Source organism: Cebidichthys violaceus, unplaced genomic scaffold (assembly GCF_023349555.1).
Source record: "Cebidichthys violaceus isolate CVI_PGR_0920_01 unplaced genomic scaffold, fCebVio1.0.p SCAF_16, whole genome shotgun sequence".
Classification (NCBI taxonomy): Eukaryota; Metazoa; Chordata; class Actinopteri; order Perciformes; family Stichaeidae; genus Cebidichthys; species Cebidichthys violaceus.
The window spans coordinates 9,129,057-9,154,160 of NW_027176329.1; the positions used below are offsets into that span (position 1 = coordinate 9,129,057).

Consider the following 25,104-nt stretch of genomic DNA (forward strand, 5'->3'; position numbering starts at 1 on the left):
CAACAAAAATGACATTATACAAGCCTCCTCGATATAATTGTGGGATTTTTTTCCTTTTTCCCCTTGTCTAACGTTACCATAAAATGGAGATTGAGATGATTTCTCCTTCATTATCTGTCACAGGCAGTTTAACGTGACTAACAGCTCGAGAGGGGCAAGGACAGGTCGTTAATTTGCGCATTCAGTGAGGCTAAGCGCAACTGCAGCTTCCACTGGAATTGAATTAACGTTGAATGAAGCCGGTGGCTACTCGCGCCCATGTGAAATAAACTATGGCAGTGTGTTGGAAAGACTGCTACAACGGCACTGGAGTCACTAAATACACAGAGAAGCATAGATCTGCCTACCCTAACTGTTGCGTTCACTACCGTGATATTATTGTTTCCTTCAACCACGCTTTGTATGATATATAAAAACATGACCGCTAACTTCATACACCCATCACGTAACGTAAAGTAGTATAACTCCACCGCTAACGAAACACACAATACTGTTAAATAGTCTCATAATTGTCCACCTAACGCGGCTGCAAACCGCATGTTTCAACAACTCCGTGTTTAACGTCTCCTCTGCACAAAGCACGGTTCGTGCTGCATTCACTTATAACTCGGAATTTCCAAGTTGTAAATGTCGTGCGACTTGCGACCAAAACGCGTTGGCTGTATCAACTCGAAGAAAACCGAACATTTAACATCTACATCGGACTTTCCACTTTCGTTATGGAACAATCAAAATATGTTTTCAGGCGAACCTGGAGCAGTGGTGGGAAAAGCTAGTCTTTAGGCTACCGCCAAAACATGGCTGAACAAGTTTAGCTAACGAATGTGCAGCAAGTGTTAGCTAAGTCAGCTAACGTGGGCTAGTTAAAGATTAGCAAGCGTTAGCTCCAGCTAGCTAACATTGGCAGCAGTCAGAAACAAACATTTTACACACAGTTGCTGTTTGCTTGATAACTTACCTTAATATTTAATATTCTTCAAAAGACAATATTAATTCAATACATTTTACAGTGTACAGCCTTCGATGATGACGTTGCAGTTTTTTTTTGTCTGGAGAAGTCATGTGACCACCATTTGAAACATCGCAGTCATTGACATTCTAGAGCCTTTGTGATGTCAAAATGTCTAACCTATCCCTACTTCTACCCTATCCACACACACACACACACACACACACACACACACACACACACACACACACACACACACACACACACACACACACATTTGTATGTGAAATATGTTTCTCCTCCGCGAATCGCCACCTTAACGTGGAGGAGTTTGAGTGGCTCAGTGATCCTGGGAGCCATGTTGTCCGGGGCAGTAGCCCCTGGTAGGGGCTCCCAAGTGACATTTAGACATTTTAGTAATGTGTTAATGTTACTTAAGCTGCTACCAACTCTTCTCCAACCAATCTTGTGTAAGATAGGAATGTAGGTTAATGCAAATAAATCTAACATGAGCACAAACACTTTAAACCAGGGGTGTCCAAACTTTTTTCAAAGAGGGCCAGATTTGATAATGTGAAAATGCCTAAGGGCCAACAGTCCCTGCTGACATTATTTTAAACAATACAAGTGACATATAAATACACTGTTATTTAATAATTGTATTTTCAATGACACATGCTGTCTGGTGGAAAACCCATCGCATGACTTGATTCAAGTATCAATCTATATCTGTGTGAATCTGGTGTAGATGGTCAAAAACCTTAAAGACACATATAGAATATCTGAAGGGATGGAAACTAGCCAGCTAAAAAGGACAGCTTAGGCACATGTGCCCAAAGTTTGTGAATGATCATTGCACCGTGAGTGCTCTGGCTCTACAGAGGTTCAATGGAGATTTAGATCAGTTTCCAAGTGTCCAAACGCCTTTCTCCACTCTAAAGACCCATCGGATAAATCCATGAAGGCTGAGATGCGCACACAGTTTAATCAATATTCTACGTTTCTTGAACACTCCAGTCAAGGTCATGCATACAACACAGCCTTTAGGTGAGCATAAAAAGATGAGTGCCGGGGCATTGAAATGCATTATGGTAGATAGGAGCTTAAAGTTGTATTTATTTATAAGATATTGGATTGGAATAAATTAACATCATGAATGTCATTTTAATCTCCTATATCATATTAGCTGTCTCCTGCAATATTGCTACACAGCTAGGTGAAGGATGATGTATGAGGGGATAAGGAAAGCTAATCACTGCTAAATAGCACCTCTAGGATTTTGGAAATATTGAGAAACTCTTTTCAATCCGACACAGCACAGATTGATGTATCAGTAAACCCTGTTATTAAATCTACAAAGGATATTTGTCTCCATTTCATGGTGGTCACATTTCAAAATGTTCAAAGGAAACAATCTGTCTGTGTCCAAAAAGAAGATCATAGCAATTTTCTCCTTAAAATAATGTGCTTCTCCCACCAAAGGGAGAACACCCCATTCTGTTTGTTGCTTTTGGACCAATGCTTTAAAAGATGAGATAATCTGTTGTTTTCTTCTTAACTACAGCATTTTGTCTTGATAATTATGTTCATTTTATCTGTAAGCCATGCATTAGACCATACACCACAGTTTTAAATAATTGTGTATTTTTATGTTAAGGCGGAGCAACTGGTATGAGCCCTGCAACCAATCAGATGTCGACATTAATGCACCTTAAACTTTGCCCCTCTTTCTTTTTTGGTAAACAGCATTTGAAATATTATATATTGGGACATATTAAATCTTTTCCTGGGATAATAAATAGTATGATATGTGTAATGGAAAGCACAGTGGGTAAACCCCTACACATGTATGCACAATAAAGAGCCACAAAAACAAAATCACAGGATTCAGATTTAAATAAGTATACCTCAATGTCACCTCAATATGAGGAAACCATACAATAGTTATATTATCAAGAAAACTTTCTTTTGACTTGTCTTTGGATCAGAAGTTCAACAGCAAATTAAAAATTATATTTGGAGTCTTTGGACAATGTGGCTCGCATAACACACAATCTATAATATCTCACAATGATGGGCAGTATGAGATTACTGTTAAATTATAAACAGTAGGCTACAAAATAGGAAGCATCAAGACTCCTGTGCATTAGACGGGCACTCTGCAGTCTGTAAAACCAATTATGAATACTCAGACAATTAAACAAAAATGATCGACAATAAACAAAACAAGACAATGGCGCAAGAAACTTACTTTAGAATCAACAGTAGAATAAAGAATCACCAAAGCTGACAACAAATTGTAATTTGCACGGTGCGTTGCTGTACTCACCTGTCTGAACGGCACCCTCCAAGTCCTGAGCACAGTTTAACCAGTCCACTCGGCCTCTCTGGTCCCAGTTTAACCAGTCCACTCGTCCTCTCTGGTCCCAGTTTAACCAGTCCACTCGGCCTCTCTGGTCCCAGTTTAACCAGTCCACTCGTCCTCTCTGGTCCCAGTTTAACCAGTCCACTCGGCCTCTCTGGTCCCAGTTTAACCAGTCCACTCGGCCTCTCTGGTCCCAGTTTAACCAGTCCACTCGTCCTCTCTGGTCCCAGTTTAACCAGTCCACTCGGCCTCTCTGGTCCCAGTTTGACCAGTCCACTCGTCCTCTCTGGTCCCAGTTTGACCAGTCCACTCGGCCTCTCTGGTCCCAGTTTAATCAGTCCACTCGGCCTCTCTGGTCCCAGTTTAATCAGTCCACTCGGCCTCTCTGGTCCCAGTTTAACCAGTGTACTCGGCCTCTCTGGTCCCACTGTGCTCCTCTATAGGCATATCATGGATCAACAGTATCAAACAGCAGACAGTCCTCACACACCTTACTGAAGGTAAAACGTTCCTCAGTTAACGCAGAAGTCTCCACTGGAGGATCCATGTAAAAGCATTTAGCGTGTTTTGGCATTTAGTATGTTAGCTAAACCCCGCGGTGCCCGACTGTTTATGTCAGGTCACGGTGGGTGTGTCACTTAAGAGGCTCACCATGTGTTGCGATTAATCAGGCTTAATTGAGATCCTTAATTGCATATGCTTGAGGTGAACGCAAACATTTTTGTGAAGCACATTTCTGAAGCACAGACTTCATGATCAGTTATATTTTAATTAACAAATATTTAAATATGCAAACCACCAGTGTTCGTGCTTATGCATGCATTTTTTCTGTTTTTGCATAACGGGGCTTGTCATCGAAGATTTGGTCCTCGTCAGCCACCGTATGATGACGTGGCTTATGGTGTTGTGCTAAAGTCTATAGGTACATAACGTTACTTGCCACAGAGACCCGTTAGCTGCAATTTCTAGCTTATATTCGGTTAGACGTTGAGTTAAACGCTACACAGTTAAACGGGTAAGCCACCGGACAACTTCACTGGTTCAAGATGAGGCGCGCCGGTTTGGGTAAGAGACAGACGTTGACAGACGAACGTTGGTTAACAGCTAGCTAAACGTAAGCTAATGTTGTTAGCATATGTGCATGGACGTTTCGTTAACGGATATAATAGCTAAATAACGGATACAATGGTTAACTTAACGGTGTGTTAATTGTCGTTCTCGTTTCGTTAGGCGAAGGAGGCCCTGGGAATTATGTGGCGAGTGGATACAGTGTGTATGAAGAGGAGAATGAACATCTACAGGAGGAACTGAGAGCTAAAGTCACCGCTTTGAAAAGTGTAAGTAACTATTGATGAAATGTAGTTGTTAAATGATTTTATTATTGGTGAGTACAAAACATAGATATGGTTGTTTTAAATGTGATATTGATGTGTTGTTACTTGATATTTACAGCTGTCTATCGACATTGGAACGGAAGTCAAATACCAGAATACAATGCTGGGTGATATGGCAAGTTGTACTTTCTATTCTTACTGACTATAAATTAACTAAATATGAGGGGTGGGAAAGATATTTAAGATGCTTTACTTAAGTAAAAGTACTGGTATCCCTTTGTAAAAAAAACTACTTCTTACAAGTAAAAGTCCTGCATTTAAATCATAAGTACAAAACTATTGGCAGTAAAAGTATTTATTATGAGTGTTAATTGATTATTGATTAATTAACCTGGAAGCATCATTTTACTGTTGCAGCTGGTAGGGTGAGAGATACTTTTACATGCTATGTACTGCTGGGTATTTTAAATTTAATTAATCATATTATAGAGGATGAGCATACAGTTTGTATTCAAAATCATCAATATAACTGTCAGATGAACAAAGTGGAATAAAAATAACTTTTTCACATTTCCCTCTGAAATGTAGTGGAGTAAAATTATCAAAGTGCCTCACAATTGTACTTGCATATCACAGTATTTGAGTAAACCCATTTATTCCCAGGAACTGCTTGTTACAGTATATGTACTGGCCTGCATGGACTTTGAACTTTTTATCCTTCTTTTCCACATCAGGACACAGACTTTGACTCAACAGGAGGCCTGCTTGGTGCTACTATCGGCAGAGTCAAGCAGCTGTCCAGAGGCAGTCAGGCCAAGCTGCTGTGCTACATGCTGCTCTTCTGCCTTTTCGTCTTCTTTGTCCTGTACTGGTTCATCAAGCTGAGGTGATAGGCGGGCCCTGTTGGCCTCCCAACTCCTTCTTCATTCTTCTTCATTCACAGTTTGTATCACACTGATGAGCCTCAAAACTAGACCCATGTAATGTTGATCAGGAGAGGCAGGGATATTTTTGTTTTAAGTGTCTCAGCTTTACATGTACCCACATCTCCAAGTATTTCATGAATAAAAACCACAAAATTGAGTCATGAAATAACTCTTACTGATGGAACCCCAACAAGTAAAGTGGGTCTAAGATGATTAATGACCATGTGAAGTAAGATTTGCGTACTGTATATGTATATCTGAAGCAGGCAGACAGTACATGTATGTGCTTGATATCAGCCCGATTTAGCTGGATGAGAAGATGAGACATAACATTGAACGTGTAACAACTGTAGAAGATAGTGTCAAAAACCTTAATGCACATTATGAGATGTGATGAATTGGCAAATCTGTTGATACAATGTTGTGTTAAAAGTGATTAAGTTATAGAATGCTACTTGAAGCAAATAATCTAGGGTTTTTGCTTTTAAGAATGAATGGATGTATTACAGCAGTTGGCATCCATTCTAAAATGAATAACAGTGTTCTTTATCGTTTTATTTTGGTTGTAAAAATGTTTTTTAATGTAAATAAACACATTTTATGCTCTGAATTGACCAGTATAAGTGTGTGCTACTTACACATAGAGAATGCATTACAAACATTAAAACTGAACTGGTATTTTACTCCTTTTATACATTTGTCAATAACAAATAAAACGTTAATCTTTGCTGTATATTTATTTTACACAACAGTCATTTTTGCACACTTTATTTTGTTAAGTCTATTCCAAAAAAATAGATTTAGTTTTTTAAATGTTTAAATTAACTCATTACAAATAGTACAATTCAACTGTAGGCTGTTAACATTCTATGCTCTTGAAAATCAAGAACACAGGAGCGTCACAATTCTGTGTGTTTGTTGATCAGACCACATACAGCACAGTTAAAACAATCGAAGGCAAAATACTATAACAATCTAACTTCCTCGTATACGTCAGGATTCTTTACATATCAGAACTGCACTTAGGTGACTTGTGTTTAGCAATTAATTGGGAATGATTGGCTCATTATCTGCATGCATCAGTCTGTCTGGTTCAGGTGTTTATGACATCATTTCTTGGGCAGTGTGTCCATGTACTTGCAGATGATTCCCAGCATGACCTCATCAGCTCCTCCACCAATTGACAATAACCTGGCATCTCTGTGGAGAGGAGACAGTTATTACAACCAGGAGTTTTCTCTGTAACAATCATCACAATGTCCTTAAACATTTGAATCACTTGAATAATTGCAGCAATGATGTTTGTTTCTCTTAACATTGTAACATTGTGTATCGTGAACCCCTTGTTCAGCTGCATTATATGCCCCATCAGTAGGTGTCAGCACAGTGTAAAATAAGAGTCTACAGATTCTGAATCAGTCCAACAGTGCGCAACAGGAGACTGAGACTAATTGCATGTCTTCAAGAATTATTATTACTTGATCACATGCTATGTTTATGTAGAAGCCATCAATCAATCTGATTTAACTTCCTCATGCATCTACAGTAAGCTTTATCAAGCTCCTGCCAACTGGTGGGGTTGCTCTTACCATAGAAATGTTATACCCTCTCAAAAAGCATAGTGGACTGCCAAATATTCATAGTTGGCTAGCAAAACGCGTTAGTGACTGGTGCTGCTATGTCATGGTTTTGCGGACAGATATGTTATTTTGGATGAGATTAAAAAAAGTGCACAGGGCTGAAAGTAATTGAAAATTATGGTATTTGGAATATGTTTCAAAACCACATCACTTAACTAAAGACTATTTATTTCAGATACCTTTTCTCTGACCACTCACCTGTAAAATCTGCTGACCAGCACGTCACTGGTGAAGCCCATTCCTCCCCAATACTGGAGACAGCTGTCGCCCACTTCCCTGGCCAGGCGGCCTGCCTTTAACTTAGCCATGGATGCCAGCTTGGTGACATCATTGCCTTTAATGTACAATGCTGCACAAAGACAATAAAAAAGGACAGAAGTAGTGACACAAGCATGGAAGATTGAAAAATGGGAGTTAAAAAGAATGTAGTGAGGGACACAAAGACAAAAACCAAATGTGGTTCAGTGTCAGAGTCCCTGGTGGCTGATCAATGCCTCTATTGTAGGAACCCTCCAGAGGAACATGTGTGAGCTGCATGATTTGTCCTGTTTCAGTCTGTAAAGAAGTTTGTTTGTGTGTCTGTGTGTGTGTTTATCTACCTGCGCCAAACAGATTCAAAAGCTTAGTTCTGTTTCTGGGCAAGCGAATTGGACCAGCTAGAATGAATTCATTCAAAGCTGCTTGCCACTGGAGTGGTTACAGACATAACGAGAAAATCACAAGACCTTGAACACACGGCGGCCAGATGCACACCGACATAGTCATATCATAAACGCTGCAGTGTAAAGCACATGGGCTATATTTTGGAGGAGCTGTGTATGGGCCAAGCCTGTGGGTTTTGAAGTTCTGCCAGTACACACAGAAACAACAGGAGTTTGGTAGAGCAGACCAGCCATTAATCGTTTGAACCGCCGTCTCCCCCCCGTCCAAATCCAAGTGTCCTTGAGCAAGACACTCCCAATTGCTCCCTCACAAAAAAATATATTTATGTTCTCAGAGGCAAATATAGATGAACACAATAACAATTAACTAAAATAATTACATGGGAAAACAGAAAAGGCAACGCTAGCACCCTATAAGAAGGATAGAATTTAACTCCAGAGTGAAAATCATGCAACTCATCCATGACATTCTTGTTGCTTTGGCAATCTAGTTACAAGCAATTTTGATGCGAAAGCTAACAACTACTGTTCTGTCTATAGCCAGCCAAACATATTGTTGTTAACTTATCACTTAATAATAATCAACCACATTATTCTCCAGCCTGAACGTTGTTCTCTATCTTTTAAAACCAACCTGCTGCATTGTACATGGACAAATGACCCACTCAAGGCTAGTTTGGCATTCGCATCATTCTTAGAGAGTCAACTGTGGCTTTTGTTACTGAGACCTCAGTCTTATCTATGGTATTAAGTGCCACAAGGAAAGCTGCATGCATTCATTTGGTAAGACCTTCCTAAAATATTGCACATACAAATCCAAGCATATATGTTCCTGGCCTGGGTTTTATGGATATGCAATATCTGAATGTGAAATAACTGCATCTACCTTATCTTCTTAAGAAAAGGAACCTAATCTATAAAAGGTGGATTTTGCAGATAAATGTATATTTATTTTATTAATAAACAACATTAATACGAGCAAAAAGGTGTACCAATGGATTAGTAATTAGGGAAAAGTTTTGAAAAAAACACTAATACAGTAACTACACAAAAAAAGACAAACATACACATTCACACAGATGTGCTGTGATGATGCTATAACCACTATACTCATTCTGTGAGCCTCGCATGCTCTGAGCCAAAAAACAGAAGACGTTAAGAGGGAACAGAGTCATCCAAATGCAGCCAACACTACCAAACATTAATCTTTCATTTTCATTATGTAATGTCTGTATATAAAAGGATCCCACCTGTGGAGCGATGGAGGAGGGAGCGGAGCAGCTCGACCTCCGTCTGCAGCTCAGCCAGCCTGAAGTTAACCGACTGGTGGTAGAGGACAGGCTGCTTGAAGATCTTCCTCTGCCGTGTGTACTGGATGGTCTCCTGAATGATGTTGTCCATCATGGTCACGACTGGAGGTGTTACGATAGAGAGACAGAGATGTGACCTTACTACTACTACTACTACTACTACATGCATACTAATGCATGTCTGTGAGTGCTTGTCCTTTGTGTCTCTGATATATGATGCACAAAAGTTTACCAGGCCAGATGCATCAGCTTCAGATTCAGGAACAGAATGTTAAGTCCCATTTCTCCATAACATTTTCTCATAAATACTGCCAAAGGAAATATTGATGCATGCTTTCTACTCAAAATCAAAAGCAAACAACTACTTTACAGAAGATTAATGGCTTGAACTATGTGACCTGAACTCCCTAATACTTGGTAACTATAACGGAAATGACACATTAAGACAATAAGCTGTGCAATTTACAGTTAAGAGCTGTAGAAGCCAGATGAGATGTGGTAAAAGAAAACTAGGAACGATGATGTCCGATTACTGGATATGCTTGGGGGGAGGGAGAGATGACAAACTGTAAGAAAGGCTCACTCACTATTGGCCACTGCCCAGAGCCTCTCTTCCTGGAACTGAAGCATCTGATAGGTGAAGCCCATGCCTTCCTGGCCGATGATGTTCTTGCAGGGCACACGAACGTCATCGAAGAACACTTCAGCTGTGTCTGAAGACCACATACCGAGTTTATCAATCTTGCGGGCGATGTGCACTCCTACAGTGGGAAAGAGTAGGGAAATAGAAATTGACGTCATCGTGCGTCTTGGCAAAGGCAGACGTATAATAACAGATCCCATTGATAGAACGGATACAGACACACTCTGTAGAGAGGGGGCTTTAGGGTAATATGCTCAAGAAAATCACGTGGGAATGTTGCCGTAAATCGGTTTAAAGGCTTTTGTCCAAGAAAGAAATCTTTTAAAAAGGTAAATTATCCCACAAATAATTAACAGACCTACCTGGCAGGTTCATGGGCAAACAGATGAGGGATTTGTTCCTGTGTGAGGGCCCGTCACTTGTGTTGGCGAGGAGACATATCCAGTCAGCCTGGGTACCGTTGGTGGTCCACATCTTTCCCCCGTTGATTACATATTCATCCCCTTTCCTCACTGCCTTGGTCAGGATACCTGAATCGATGTGTGGTGGAGTGTGTAAATGGGTGGAGAGAAAGAGAGAAAATGGGGAAGTTAAATGTAAGGACAAAAGGTTAAATGCAAAGTTTGAACAGATGATTAGCCCAAGAAATACAATTGTGGCTAAAAAATGTTCTTCTGAGTCTAAAGCTGGCGTATTCAAACATAATACATACTAATCCAGAAAAAGTGGTGAGATCTGATGGTGGTGAATGCAGGCCTATATGCAGTATTTCACATTCATCATGACCCCCTTCTCTCCTGAGAGAATATCAGTGCCAAATTGATTGTAAAGCTGCTGCCCAATAATTTCTGCAGAATGAGTTTATTCAGAATGGTCCTTCAGGAGCTTTAGAGGAAATTAAGTGATAATAAATGAGCAGGAGATGATGAAGGAGAGACGTACTTGAGACATCAGAGCCGGCTCCGACTTCACTAACTCCAAGGCAGGCCACTTTGTCCCCCATGATGGAGGGAAGGAGGAACTCTTCCTTTAGCTCAGCTGAACCAAACCTGCACACGTATACAAAGAAATAAAAGCATGTTTGTAAGTATTAATTAGCAGTTACAAAATCAACACTAAGGGGAATCCAAGAGCAATTCTTGTTGATCTCCTACAATACTTCTACATTTACATCGAATACAAACATGATTGTCAGGCAAGTGTGTGATAAAAGTTGGGTAAAGCTCTATAACTGTACAGTGCAACTGCTGCAAGAAAAAGCAGATTGTTTGGTGCTTTAAAACCACACTGCCATGTTTGAAGCAATTACAGTTCCAGTGGGACAAAGGAGGGATTCTTATCCTGAAGCTCCCATGATATCTTTTTTTTCCGCTGCTCTCTTAGCACTTAGACCTTGCTGCAATCAAGTGTAGATCCCCTAATTAAGCTCCTGAGACTCCCACTGTCTGTTTCACTGAATTCTGTCTTCTGCCACCTGCAGCTGGTTCATAGCAGGTTGATATAACAGAACAAGCCAAGGCCCTACATGGGTGAGAAAAACAATTACTAAATATATTAATACACATACCCTCTCTAGGGAGGATAACTTTGATAAAGGGATGGACAACAGGCAGTATTTTCTAGCCAAACTTTAATACGACCACTAAGACAGTAAAACAAGGCCTGGACAATAAAAGATTTGGCCAATATATCAGAGGGCTAATATTCTTGGCTTGTATGAGTTTTATCTTCATCTGCATATGTATAATTTTGCCAACATTAAAGTCAAATATACTTTACACAAAATATGGTAAAAAGTACCCGAGGTGATACTTTTGCAGCAGTAAACGTCAGCTTGAGTTGTTTACTATACACAATGGAGCAGATGGTGCAGCAGAACCTGTTATAATCAATCCTCGGCCTCCAGAGGTGATATCCTTGTAGAAATGTGTTCATTTATTTAGCAGTGGACAGGACCACCAGTAGAAACAGTATAGATGTGGTTATAGCATTTGTAGCACTATAAAATTCTAACTGCATCACATTAAGTGCAACCATTGCAACTTACTGCTTGTTAATGAGTACAGCTGTTAAAATAACCATTGTCCATATATAGAGCAATAAAAGTCAGTAAAATATACACAAGCTAGAGATGATTGAAAAAGGAGACGGACAGCTCTGCAGAGCTGGACCAAACAATGAAGAACATTTCTGAAATAAAGATACTTTTTAAATAGTTTGGACTTTGGGTTTGTTTTTAACAACTCATATGTCAAACACACTAAAATTTTCTGGAGGCTAATTAGGGCGACAATTGTTGCCAGGGCTAGCAATACAGGCAACCTTTTATCACCTCAAAATGAAACAGGCCCATGTAGGATGAATGGTTGAAAATGTGTTCCAGCTCTGTTACAAGTGGCTCTAGTGATGATGTGAAAAGGAACAAAAACACAAAGCAGACATTGTCTCCCTCGTCCCTCACTAGTTGTTGTCCTTTTTGATAAAAAGGCAGAGGTGGAGGGAGTTTAGTGCAGCAAGCAGAATGAAAATGTACAATCAAAGACATGTCTCCAACCCAAACTGTTGGGAGTTGCTTAAAGGGAACAGAGAAAACACTGGATTTGGTGCATGTAGATCAAAGCTGCAATTTTTTCACAGAAGACAAATATCAGTAGATTTATCAAATATTGCACATGCTTTATTATGTAGCCCTGAATGTGTGGGATTGTACCTGGCCAGCGCAGGAGTAGCCATGTCAGTCTGTACACCGATGGCCATGGGGACGCCTCCACAGCGAATGTTGCCCAGCTCCTCTGAAACTGCTACGCTGTAGCTGAAGTCAAGACCCAAGCCTCCATACTCTGCACAGGACAAAATAATAATACATTTGATCTGTATAGCGCTTTAAAAGGGTACTCAAAACACACTCTGCTTTATTTTCTGCTGGCAGTTCAAGGCTGAATGTTCATTGTGAGGATTATTTTTTTTCCTTATTTATAACCTTTTATTCTAGATGTGGACCATCACTATTCAACTGAAGGAGGAAGCAACAATGGCGTACCAATGCCACCTGGGATAAATAAACCGCATCACAACAGTAGTCACCCTAAACTTGTGCACCCACCAACCCTGTCTCTCTTCCATCTTGCCTGTCGTCTCTGTGATAGAATCCCTGCCTAATATGTTTCTGTACACGCATAAACACCGGTGTTCACATATATAATATTCTGAACTGATCTGTTGGCACCAGAGCAAGAGCTCAATTAATTACAGGATGTTATCATTAATTGTGCTATCTGTAATTATGTGTAAAAAGCACTGCTGGTAGATCTGCAGCACAATGCCGATACGGGTCACTGACATCTCGTCTGTTCTGTTTAGCATATCAAACTTGATTTTCATCTTTTGAACAACCAATTTGGTGAAAAAGTCACAAATGGATGTCTATTTCTTTCATTCTGGCAGTGGAGGCATTTTCCAAGACCTTAGGTCCTTAATGGAGCTGAACGGTGCATCATAAACCATGTTTAAAAGACCAGTTATCCTCATAAAGAGTCATCTCTTTTTCTTTCCTTTCTTCTGCCTTTCATCATCAGTCGCACCGTCTATTATGAAATGAATGGGCTTTTTTTTTTTTTACAATAATATACTTAAAGCTAAAGGCAATTTTCTTTCCACTACTCACGGAATGAGCTGGCTAATGTGCTCACTTTTATACTGCGTTTCTATTGAAGCTAAACAAAGTCGCATTCAGATCCTTTCAAAAATTAAAGAATATGAAAATTAAAGGTTTTTCTGCGGTACAAAAAAATGGGATGTCATCATCCCATGCACGGTCTAAAAAATGTAACATGACAGTTATTCGTTTTGGGCAAATCTCTTAATTCTAATGTCCTGTCAGCCGAAAGTAACAAGACTGAGCATTTGTGAAATGGTCGGTGCTCAGTTTTCCCATGACTGAAAACAGTGTGCCAGCCGCTGGGTGATGGATACTAGCACTGACGGACAATGAATAATTATTAGCGAATTTACCACATGGAGGCTTACAACTCGAGCAAAGTGGTTTAATATCACCTGTCAGACTAGTTATCAAATAATGGAAAGCACAGTCTGGCAGACCGTCAGAGAGAGCGACAGGGAGAAAAAGGAAAGAGAGCAAAGTAAAATGGGGACAGAGGAAAAGGGGCGATATAGTGGGACAGGCAAACGGGAGAGGGAAAGCCAAAAATAAGAGGAAACAGGTGCAGCTGTGCAGCGATAAGTCTCTGGAAACCCCGCAGTGGATGATGTGGACCAAGGGAAGCACCGAGGTTTATCCCACTTTAAGCAAAACAGCAGGCCGTCTGGTTGAACAAGCAAGCAGAAGAAAAACAAACACAATTCTGTCACAAATGTCAATTCTATACACATGTTTCTTCTGAACACCAGATGGTCCTCAGCGTAGGTTCTCATCAGGTGGAGCTCCATATGAAGCACATATTGAAGGATGAAAGCTTGAGAGGATTTAAAGGTGCAGCACCAGAGTACGCTTTCTATTTCATGTGCTCAGCAACATGAGTGCCCTGATGATAAAAAACACTTCAACCTGGAGGGAAAGAGGGCCGATGAGTCACTGTCATAATCTTGGATCCATGACAATTGTGTAACAATTGAACCATTTCTCAACCCCTGAATGCATGCATCACCATTACAGTGTGATGTACTATACAAGCAGAGAAGTGTCTGTGTTAGTAATGTTTCTCAAGGGAAACACAAGCCATTGTAATGCATGTATCATAGTATTACTAAAGTAGAACTTGTGAGAAAGGAAACAGCCTGGACACACAAGTCTCTCCAACAGCTTATTCATCTAAACATTAGCAGCAAATATGTTCAGTTAAAGAGAAAACTGTGGAGGCTGCCAGGTTCTATCTGCCAGTGCAGGAGACAAGAGGCCATTGCCATGGTGTGAACTGCAGATACCTCTCTCTCAGAGCAGAGAAAAACAGGCAGGGAGCCAAGGGTCATCCCTGTCTTCTCCCTCAACGAGGCTGCCTTAGGAAAACTTCCTGTTCTCGTGTTTTGAAGGTAGTAATGCCTTTCCTTGTGCATGGAAAAAGAGTGGAAAATAAGTGTAGCGTTCTTGTCAGTGGATTAAATAAAAAGGGACGTGCTGAGCTCCAAAAGATGTCAATAGGAGCGTCAACTTTGTTGCCTTGCATAAATCCATTAAGTGCACTCTCCCAGTACTCACTTTTCCCTGATTTTAAGTCCTCGATGCCTACGGAGGAGCACACTTTGTCATTAAAGGCTTAGGAATCTTCCCGAAATCAGGTAAAGAGGGGCGATAACGTGCAACTGGCCCTCTGCCAGATTCAAACCAGGGACGTTGTCTTCTATTTGTTTTACATTATTACTTGTAAAACGTGGAACTTTTAATGTTTGAGAAATTCAAATAAACTATAACAAGTAATTTAGTCTTGAATGGAGCATTTTAGAGTTATTTGCCATAAAACGATAAATATTCTGAATTTTATCCCAATTCTAGCTATAAAGTGAGATCATTTCACTTATTCCTCATGCAGTTTACCCTTTCCCTTGCAACATGACAGAATAATGTTTGAGTCACGGCTGGTGTGATCCCAACGCAAGATGCTTACGTATATTCTGAATAGATTATGAAATCTCACAACATTTGCAGATGTTTTATCCCATGAGTGTCTTGTTTTGTAATGTATTTGGCTTTTTAGTTTGTGCAGAGTTCTTTGAGAGTCTGCTTCATTAGTCAGCACTGCAGCAAAGCACGTCTAGTTGAAGACATATACCATGGCAACTTTGGTTATTCCTAATATTCTTACAAATATTAAAACAAATGCAGGAAGAATTATCAGAGGGAGCCAGATTCCAGTGTAGCAACTGAGCATCCATCTTTTTGAATACAGCTTAACGTTCGTCCATTAGCTTTTACTGCCTAAATGATCCTTCTTTTAGAAGAGGCTTCTACAAGCTTTAAAGACAAGACCCAATAAGATATACTGCACTGCAATGTGAGCTCAATTTAAATTGCATGCTGAAACATGTCAACCCTGACAGTTGTTTCTATATACTTAACCCAGGTAATCTACCACCTGATAATACAATGTGTCTCCACACAGTCCTGCGCTGCTCCTCCTCTCTAATCCTGCCAACTAATGCTTAATCCTTGTGTACTCAGCACACTTTAATTCCCTCGCCCTCCCTCTTCTTTGACCTACAGACCTGTAGTGCAGTAGAGCTCCGTGTTCAACACTATTTGTTCACAGATTTGGTTATTTTTCAGCATTACAGTGATAATATCACGGAAAGACCAAGATGAGCTCAAAAACGTCCCACAAACCTCTTTATATATTCAGAATGAATCAGACATCACAACCACAACCATTTTGTGGTCCTGTACTGTACAGCACTCTTCCCGCTCCTTCCTTCATCCCAGCAGTGACACAGCTGGGTACACATCTGGAAATAAGACATAGTGTAGCAGACAGCTGTTGTGGGATGTTGCTGTGACACCAGCAGCCATCATCACAGTGGGAACATTTCTAAACCAACTGTAAGGTATGGCTGTCAAACAGAGAGAGAGAATATGAATGGAAAATGAATCCAGCTGTGAAAAAGAAATGCCTAATGCTCCTTGAAGCGGAGATGGTCAGGCAGGACACATTTGGATCCACCTTCAGGCACATTCTAACCACAACCTGTGATTCTGAGTAACTTGTTATTCACGTGTATTCATGAGATTCAAAAATGGTATCCTTAAAAGCAAGGCCTTGTCAATTCACAGATAAGTTACAGATGTATCATGGGAGTTTTTTTGCAAAGGCAACAGAACATATATCATGAAGACAGGTGATTAATTTGTCATATTTGAATGAATTAACTAAAACTACTAAAATGCCCAAGAATACAAATGGACTAAAGTCTGTGCCATAAAACAGTTCCAGAGCCCTTTCATTTCATGTGGAAGCCCATTGTGCAAACACAAGCCACACATCTTTGGCTTTTTTAATAGTTTTATACTCTTGACTTGTAGAAAGAACGTAAAATGTTAAAAGCAGGGCAATTAATAAAAAAATTGCGAATTAACTTTTTTTAACTGAATGTTGTCAGCGAGACACAATCGGGCAAAATGAGTTTCCAACAGCACGAAAGGTGCACTGAGTTTGGCACTTATACATGATTGTTATTATTATTTCCCAGCAGGCTTATTATCTCCTTAGATCCTTTCATTGAAAACAAACATCCTTCAAAATAAAAAGGCTTCTGGGTCTCTAAATCAAACAGACCTTTTCCCTAATCGCTCTGCTCCAGATAATGCACACAAACCCAATAGATTAATTAAACCTTCATAGGTTTTTAGAAATATTTCAGATTAAAAAACAACAACAAAAAAAATCACTTACATTTAGGAAATCCTAAATTCCCTTTCAGGGTCTCAGGGGATGGAACCTGTCCAGCATTCACTGTTCGTCAACAGACATGACGAAGATACAGGTGGACAAACACCAACTTTCATTCCTATGAGCGACGTCATGTTAAACTCCACAACAGGAGTAGTGAACTCCGCACCCAAACGTGTGTTTATGAAAATGAATGTGCTGCTTTTGTTGCTTTTTAACACTCTTACCAACTGGTTTGTTGACTCCTAGAAAGCCGGCACTTCCTAAGATCTTGAAGATTTTATGGGCTGGAAACGTCCCTTCTGCTTCCCACTGATCCACGTGGGGGTTGATCTCCTGGTCGATGATCTAGAGCACAAACAACAGGAGAGAGATATGATATGTTAATGTGTGAGTTTTAAGCACATATTGCATTTTTTTTTTTACCTTATTATGATTCCAACAACAAATGAGAGCACTGCTTTTCTATTTCCTGTCTCATAACCGACACCAAGGAGATATACATTATGAGTGAACACACACAATGACTTTTTTACGGGTTTTCTGCTTTGCAGAGCAAGTCTCTACTTAAGTCTATGTAATCTATCTCTAGCAGACAGCGCGATAAGGTATTATATATCAATGAATAGAGAGCAGGCTGGAGAAATGTAATACATGGAGAATCTACAATGATGCAAATACAATGACAGCATTCATGGCATGCTATTTCCTACATGTACATGTTATCAGTCCCCTACTGATAACCACGGCTTGGCTAGTGACATACAATATGACAAGCTGAGGCTCATAAAACAATGGCATGGGTTTGGCCTCAATGCCATTCCGTGACATTTGGGAGCAGAAAAAAACGGGCTTAAAATAAGACACTTATAGAATTTAGTGACAATATTTTTAACACAAAATGGTAAAGTTGCCCAATGAAACATTAGGGTTTTGGGATATGGGTTTTTAAGTGATGACACAGAGACTTTTAAACTTGAGCTGTTTGATCAGCCAATATTGGGCTGATATTCACCAAGTTTGCCTCCAACCATTTGAAAGCCAATATTCTAATGACTCAGTGTTTCCTCCACCGTTTTATTCTTGGCAGGATAGAAAAACCTCTAAGGTAATATTTAGTGCAGCATGCAAAAATAAAGCTCGGTACTGAAACCCATAGTAATGGCATTCCTCCTTGGTTAGCAGCCACTCCGTTTATTCAGCCACAAAGCCTGGGAGACACAACTGGCTGAAAATGAAGGATGGCTTTTTATTTGCTTTAAGATTAGGAAAAAGAAAAAGAAGAAACAGTGTGAAATTGTGGTTAATAAATAATTTTCACTGTATAGGTGGTGGATGTTGTCAACTTCACATATGTACAAGCTGCCTGCTCATTTCTATCAGAACTAAAGAATAATAATAATTATTTCATAAGGGAGGAACAAAGTCTACTAATCCTGTCGCAGAATTTTACGCAATATTCTTCAACTGTGAGAGGAGCTATTTTTTTTGTCTCTCGTCACCAAATTCCAGCAGCATTGTGCTTTAACAGTCTATGAGTCATGGGCAAAATGTGTGCCGCGAGTTAGTGAAGAGTGGTTTGCAACCTGGCTTTAAAATAGATTTAGGAATGAGTGAACGCTGATGCCGTGATTCATTTCGAGCACCTGGAAGTGGTCCACAGCTGGAAAAGCACTTATCAATCTGTTGGGACGCTCCTGTGTGCAAATTTTGCAGGAACTTGCAGAGAATAGGTTGCAGATATATATAGTGTGGTATTTAGTTGAAAATTCTGCCCCACACAGAAGGCTTTCTAAACAGGAAATGTGAGTGCACATGATGCATGTTGGTATTAAGTGCTGTGCCTGCCATTTAAATCAAATACAAATAAAACCTATAAGCTGTGAATATGTTTCTTGCTGAATGCTTTTCAGTTCAAATTAAAATGTTCTCCAACTACTGGATTTGCACTTCTTAGTAAAAATATTACAAAAGCTTTGCTATTGGTGTTATTCACTTTAATGCATAAACATCTTCAATGGGCCATGGCTTTAACAAAACCATGCCAATGTGCTCCACAATGTGTTTCTCTGCTCAGTACAATAAGCTCTAAATGGTGGGTAAAGCCGAAGAAAAGTAATAATCAAAACAAAAAGCGGTATCTCATGGTGCATGAAGAGGAAACATCAAATTCAAGTCTCGTCCAATGTTACAGTAAATGAGCCATGTGCAATAATCTGGATTGTGAAAAACAAACTTGACTATTAGTCCTGTGTGTTTTACCATTCAAACTATAACAACAAAGTACTGAAGAAGAATCCACAGGGTTTTTTTTCCAGGATTGCAAAAGTGATGCACACTCATTTTTTTCCTTCCAACACACACAAACACCAAACCAGCCAACCGCTCGACAAGCCAAGAAAAACGCATCGGCTGAGGAACATCTAAACATGAGGCAGACAGAAAACACGGAAATCATGTTTTTACTGCTCAAAACAGAAAACAGACACTATTTTCAACATGTTTGAGCCTGAATCTGTTAAAAATCAGGTATGCTTACATAGCAGCCAACACAAGACCAAGCAGTAAAAAAGGAAGGATCGGGTCCCCTTTAACCTGCAATAAACTCATCCATGTTCAAAGTTCAAATCCTGAGGAGGGAAAGGCAGGGATGACGAGCTGCGGGAAAGGGAAATAAAAAGTTTTCACATCCCTGAACTGCCCAGTAGTGGAATAGGGTCAAGAACATCGCACCATCAGGTCTTGCAAAATGTCAGTCTGGAGTGTTTTCCCCTGGTGCAACACACAAAGACTGTAGGTCCAACCCACACGGTTGTGTTAACGTGGGTTTATTTTTCAGATATTTATAGAATACAAAGTATTTAATATGCTATATTCCAGTGATTCTCAACTGGTGGGTCGCGGACCTTTGCCTGAAAAAAAAAAAAAACACTTTTATTTTGAAGGGGATTTTTTTTTTTATGCAGCGGAGTTATTTATTCATATTCCTTAGCAGTATTTGGCGTTAATGCCTTGTAATGCTAATAGACACCCATTTCACAGTATAGAAGAACACCCACAACGTTTGTTTTCATGCTAATTGAGCGAAACGCAAGTATGACACCGACTACATGATTTTCTTACATTGAAGACAAAAGAGGACAAAAACCTCAATGTGTTTTGTGCAGCGAGGTTCTGGCACAAGAAAGCATGAAGCCGTCAAAACTGAAGCGGCGTTTGTTGGAGCAATCTGCAGCGGATAAACTGAAAACTATACCTCTGTCAAATGACACTATAAGTAGGTGACTGAAGACATGTCGGATGACATCAAACAACTGACCACAGCTCGATATCAGGCAAGCGGTCGTTTTGCATTACAAATGGACGAATCTACAGAAATAACACACAAAGCAGTTTTACTGGTTTACGTGAAACATGTGGGACGAGGACTGACAGGAACAAGAGAGCTCCTACTACTAGGACTGCAGAGGACATCTTCAGCTCAGGTTCAAACTGCACCATCTTTTCATTAAATACATTTGAGAAGTTGAAAATGTGGGTCGTGGCTTCAGGTGATGGTGGGTCCCGCAGCCAGACCAGTTGAGAACCACTGCTATATTCCATATACTGGGATTCAGAAGTTTACTCACTATACAATATTATCAAGACATTTTGTCAATTAGGTAGATGGAAATGTGTCAGCTGTCAGAGATGTTGCTAAACCATCCTTTTAAAATCTTGATATCTCTGGTTGTATTGTATTTATATTATCTCATATCAGGCTATTTTGCAATGTATCAGCATTGGCTGCTAAGTTCTGGATTTATTTATTTTTTGATTTGATGTAAAAAATATATTCTTACATATATTTTCATGTCATTAATTCGCTAGATTAGCAACAGACTTTCCCAACTGGTTATGTTTTGTATAAACTGCTTCAAAGTTGAATATGAGAAAATCAATATCATGATATAAAATCATATACAGTATACCACAATACAAGATAACGGACACAAATCGCTCACTCCTCCACAGACAGACAAGGACACATCACAATACACGCATGTGTAAATGAAGAAGAAACTATACTCCTAATGCAGGACTCAAACGTGTATCAAATCAATGCGTTATAAAGTGTCTACAGTTTCAGAGTTTTGTAGCAGAGATGAAAAGCGTGTACAGCCTCTCACTCACAGCAACACTAATCATGACAACAGCCGAAAAGGCCAAAAGGGTGAACCACCACAAAGCACGAAGCAAAAAACACAGGGGGGGTCCCAGTCTGATACCACGGGGGGCTGCACACGAGGAGTCTCTTCCTAGAAGTGTTGAGGAAATATATTTTGGCTCCTTGTCCTCATTAACAGCAGAAGCTGACCTCTCTCTCTCTCTCTCTCTCTCTCTCTCTCTCTCTCTCTCTCTCTCTCTCTCGGTTTGGTGGTTTGTACATGTGGGAGACAGGAACCCCCCCCCCCCCCCCCCCCCCCACACACACACACACACACACAAATCACTACCAGAAATTAAAAACATTGGCACAATGAACGTCTGCCCTTGGACAGTCACTAAAGGATTTCCTATAACCCCATTTGTGTAGCATCTATAAACACACATCACCCGACAGTGAATTCCTTTAATAAACTACGCTGCCTCAAATTCCCCTTCCTGCACTGCTAACATATTGTTCTGCATTTCCTTTTCACATTTTCATCTTTCCCATTATTCCCAGTGCTGGTTTATTTTCATCCTCCTTGCATCCTTTTGAAGGTTTAGTCACACGACAAGCTTCCCCCCATTTACCGCAACATCTTTGCCTGCTGCCTTAAATTAGCCGCTTGATAGTTTTGCAGTCTCTGTCTCTGAAGTCTAGTCTAGTAATATGTATCCTAAATGAGTCACGCTGGTTATAAATACCTGCTTTGATTTTTTTTACGACTATAGTTAGCAGCTGTTGATATTTAGCTTTCAAAAATAAAAGCTCTGCATGTCGGAAATCACTAACTGTAGCAGAAAAGGGCGAGGCACACTGAGTTTAAGAGGACAAACCTGGGGAAAGAAAAGATATTTCTGAAAGGGGAGTAAAACATTAAAACCTACCATTGCTAAAGCAAAGAGCAAATAGTCGGCTGCCTAACCCAGTTCAAAAGCCACTAATAAAAATGTACTACATACAGTCATACTGGAGAAATCTGAGTAAATACTAAATGATTAGTCCACCTTGACTTCTCCTCCGGGCTTTTGAGACAAAAGTAGCTGATCATCTCTACACCAGAATATTTCAGGGTAATTTCATGGAAAAAAATCCTTATTTGTACTGTACAAAAGAAAGTGGGAATCCCTTTTCACTTGTTCCCTTATTACACAATCTGTTTTCCTACTGCATACTTTTTTAATCTGCCAAACTCAACAAGAAGAGGAAGAACACCAGTTCCCAAATGTACAATATCTGTGGCTTCTAGATAAGGCAGATGAAATATATGATTCAGTGCCAACAAATATTTGTTTGATACAAACAAACTACATTGGCTAGCCCCACTGGTTTGATAGGCAGTTTAGCAAACCCTCTGGCATCAGAGACTTTTCCACACATGAATTCTGTGTACTGACCTGACCTACAAAGCGGGGACATGGTTAAAAGATGAAGCTAATACTGTTAAACTAACATTAGTCTCCGAGACACATCTAACATGTGCTATCTAAACATCATACCTTATCTAAAGCGCAGCTGTTAAATGTGTTCTTGTTGCAGCATTGAGTCTCTCCATTTCTTTCGTTATGCTCACTCACATTTCAAACACAGTTGCTCAGATTAACCACATATTGTGTGCATCCACGGCCTCCAAGTCACACAATAATTCCTGGCATACAACACCTGATTTTATAAAACCATTGCTTTGGATGATCTCAGTGCAAGAGCAGAGATGCTGCACACGTTGGCAAAAGGAGGGCTGACATTGATGAAGTGGTGTGTACGAGTGCACGATGGGTCATGAGAACACACAAGCCGCAGGCTGTGTTCGGTTCGGTACCATAAACCAGTGTAGCCTCAGGGGGCCGATCACGGCGAGACACGTCGCTATGAACTGTATAATTTGTTTCCCTCCTCCTCATTCAACAGCAAGAGCTCAATGTTTCCATTAAATGTCATGAATGTTGATGCATAAACACGAGCCTGCTGATCAGCGGTTCTTTACGGTGAATCACGGCGACTACCGAGGAGAAGAGCACTCGTTCCCTCCTCATTCTTCCATAACTGCAGTCCTAACAGTGCCACAGTATCTATCGTGCAACATAACACATCACGAGTCTCACCGTAGTATTTACATTTACAGCAATCAGACGGATTGATTCCAAAATGATCGTGACAATCAGTGGCATCCACCACCCTGGATATCTTTCTTTTTTTTTTAAACAAAGTTTTTAAATGTATTTATTAATTGACTTATGTTTTCTCGTGGCATTATGGCGGATAATGAGAATATGGAGTGATTCTACGAGAGCTGTCACTGGCTTTATTTCCACACATTACAAATCTTTATTCATATGAAGTGAGGTTAAATGCATTATTGTACCTGTAAAGATGCCTCTCACATTTAATCTCTACAGTCAGGCTTCAATTCACCACCTCACCATCTGTCAGAGTGCGCACATTCTGCACAAGTTTGTTTTATTGATCACAACGTTTTGTGCGTACGCAACGGTAATAAATGAGGCCCCAGCGCATGTTTATGCACCAACATTCATAAGGTGCTTTGCATTGACCATGTATGTTGGATGTGGGCGTGTAGAAGGCGGGACGTGACGCTGGACCAGCTGCACATTTACAGGTTGATTTGAGATTTATAAAATAGCTCACTGGCAGCTTTACGCAAGGTTTTAAACATGTGGATATGTTTTGGCGTACGTGCATTTCCTCCTTTGAACGTACGCACACATTTAGTGGGGTTAATACGCACTGTTATATAAATGAGACCCCTACCAACGATACATAACAACTTAGTGACCTGTCACCCACTTTCATTACACTGCTCCTCCGCTGCTTCTTACAGTTGCATTAAGTAGAACAACACTGCTGCTTTCAAGCAACACACATACACATTTAAATATCCACCTATCACAAGCTAAAACAAAGCTAAATCTAGCTTTGTTTTTCAAGCTTGCTACGATGTTAGCGATACAGAATCTGTCAGCGTTACCTTTCTGAGGGTCTCCTTTAATGCAAAGTGCTCTTGTGTGTAGAGTAAATGGTCCCCCACGGTCTCTGGGGCACCGGACGGTACGGGTTTAGTGGACACGTTATCAGACAACAACCGCACACCAACACAGGCGGTGCATTTGTAGAAATTACGACTGATAACAAGCTGGTTTAAACGGAGAGCTCCTATGGGCAGCGCCATCTTTGTTGACAACTGCTTGTGTGCGCATGCGCGTCCTGTGAACTTTCTCCTAGCATGAAACATTAGCTCCAGTGGGAAATTAAATGTTGGTAGTGTTTGACTTTCTGTTGGCTTGTCTTTTTTGGGTAAATTCCGTTGAACAAATAGAAAATAGGTAACCCATTAGTTGATAAATAAAGCTTCCACCACTTACAGTATTAAAGCAGTAAATCACAACATAGAGGTCAGGGCCCTTCAACGGGTCACAAGATAAATCTGTGTTTGCAGAACAGGAGAGAAGGAAAAAAACAATACTTCCTCTACTCAAAATTACATATTTCTTTTCTTTTCTCTAATCTCAGATATTTTATTGTGAAACACCGGATAGTTTTATCTCTTCAGACTTTTACAAATAAATAAAATCACTGAATGAATCATTGATAACTTAAACTATCGGCAAAGGGAAAATCCCATATGCAATGTATGTGAAAGGGTTACAAATAGACATGCTTTATTCTAAGGGGTC

The 25,104-nt window shown here is 40.1% G+C and overlaps 2 protein-coding genes across 2 annotated transcripts; one reads left to right on the forward strand and one right to left on the reverse strand.

Moving 5' to 3' along the window:
* Window positions 1–4,204: 4,204 nt before the first annotated feature.
* bet1 (Bet1 golgi vesicular membrane trafficking protein) lies at window positions 4,205–6,184 on the forward strand. The gene is made up of 4 exons (XM_068711070.1): window positions 4,205–4,379; window positions 4,545–4,651; window positions 4,767–4,823; window positions 5,383–6,184. Exons 1-4 carry the CDS (start codon window positions 4,361–4,363, stop codon window positions 5,536–5,538), a joined length of 339 nt encoding a protein of 112 aa, XP_068567171.1. The 5' UTR covers window positions 4,205–4,360; the 3' UTR covers window positions 5,539–6,184.
* A 51-nt stretch (window positions 6,185–6,235) lies between these two features.
* zgc:85777 lies at window positions 6,236–24,606 on the reverse strand. The gene is made up of 9 exons (XM_068711069.1): window positions 24,399–24,606; window positions 17,451–17,571; window positions 12,540–12,669; window positions 10,772–10,878; window positions 10,192–10,359; window positions 9,774–9,947; window positions 9,127–9,288; window positions 7,413–7,563; window positions 6,236–6,774 (listed from the first exon to the last, which is right to left on the reverse strand). Exons 1-9 carry the CDS (start codon window positions 24,597–24,599, stop codon window positions 6,684–6,686), a joined length of 1,305 nt encoding a protein of 434 aa, XP_068567170.1. The 5' UTR covers window positions 24,600–24,606; the 3' UTR covers window positions 6,236–6,683.
* Between the last annotated feature and the right edge of the window lie 498 nt (window positions 24,607–25,104).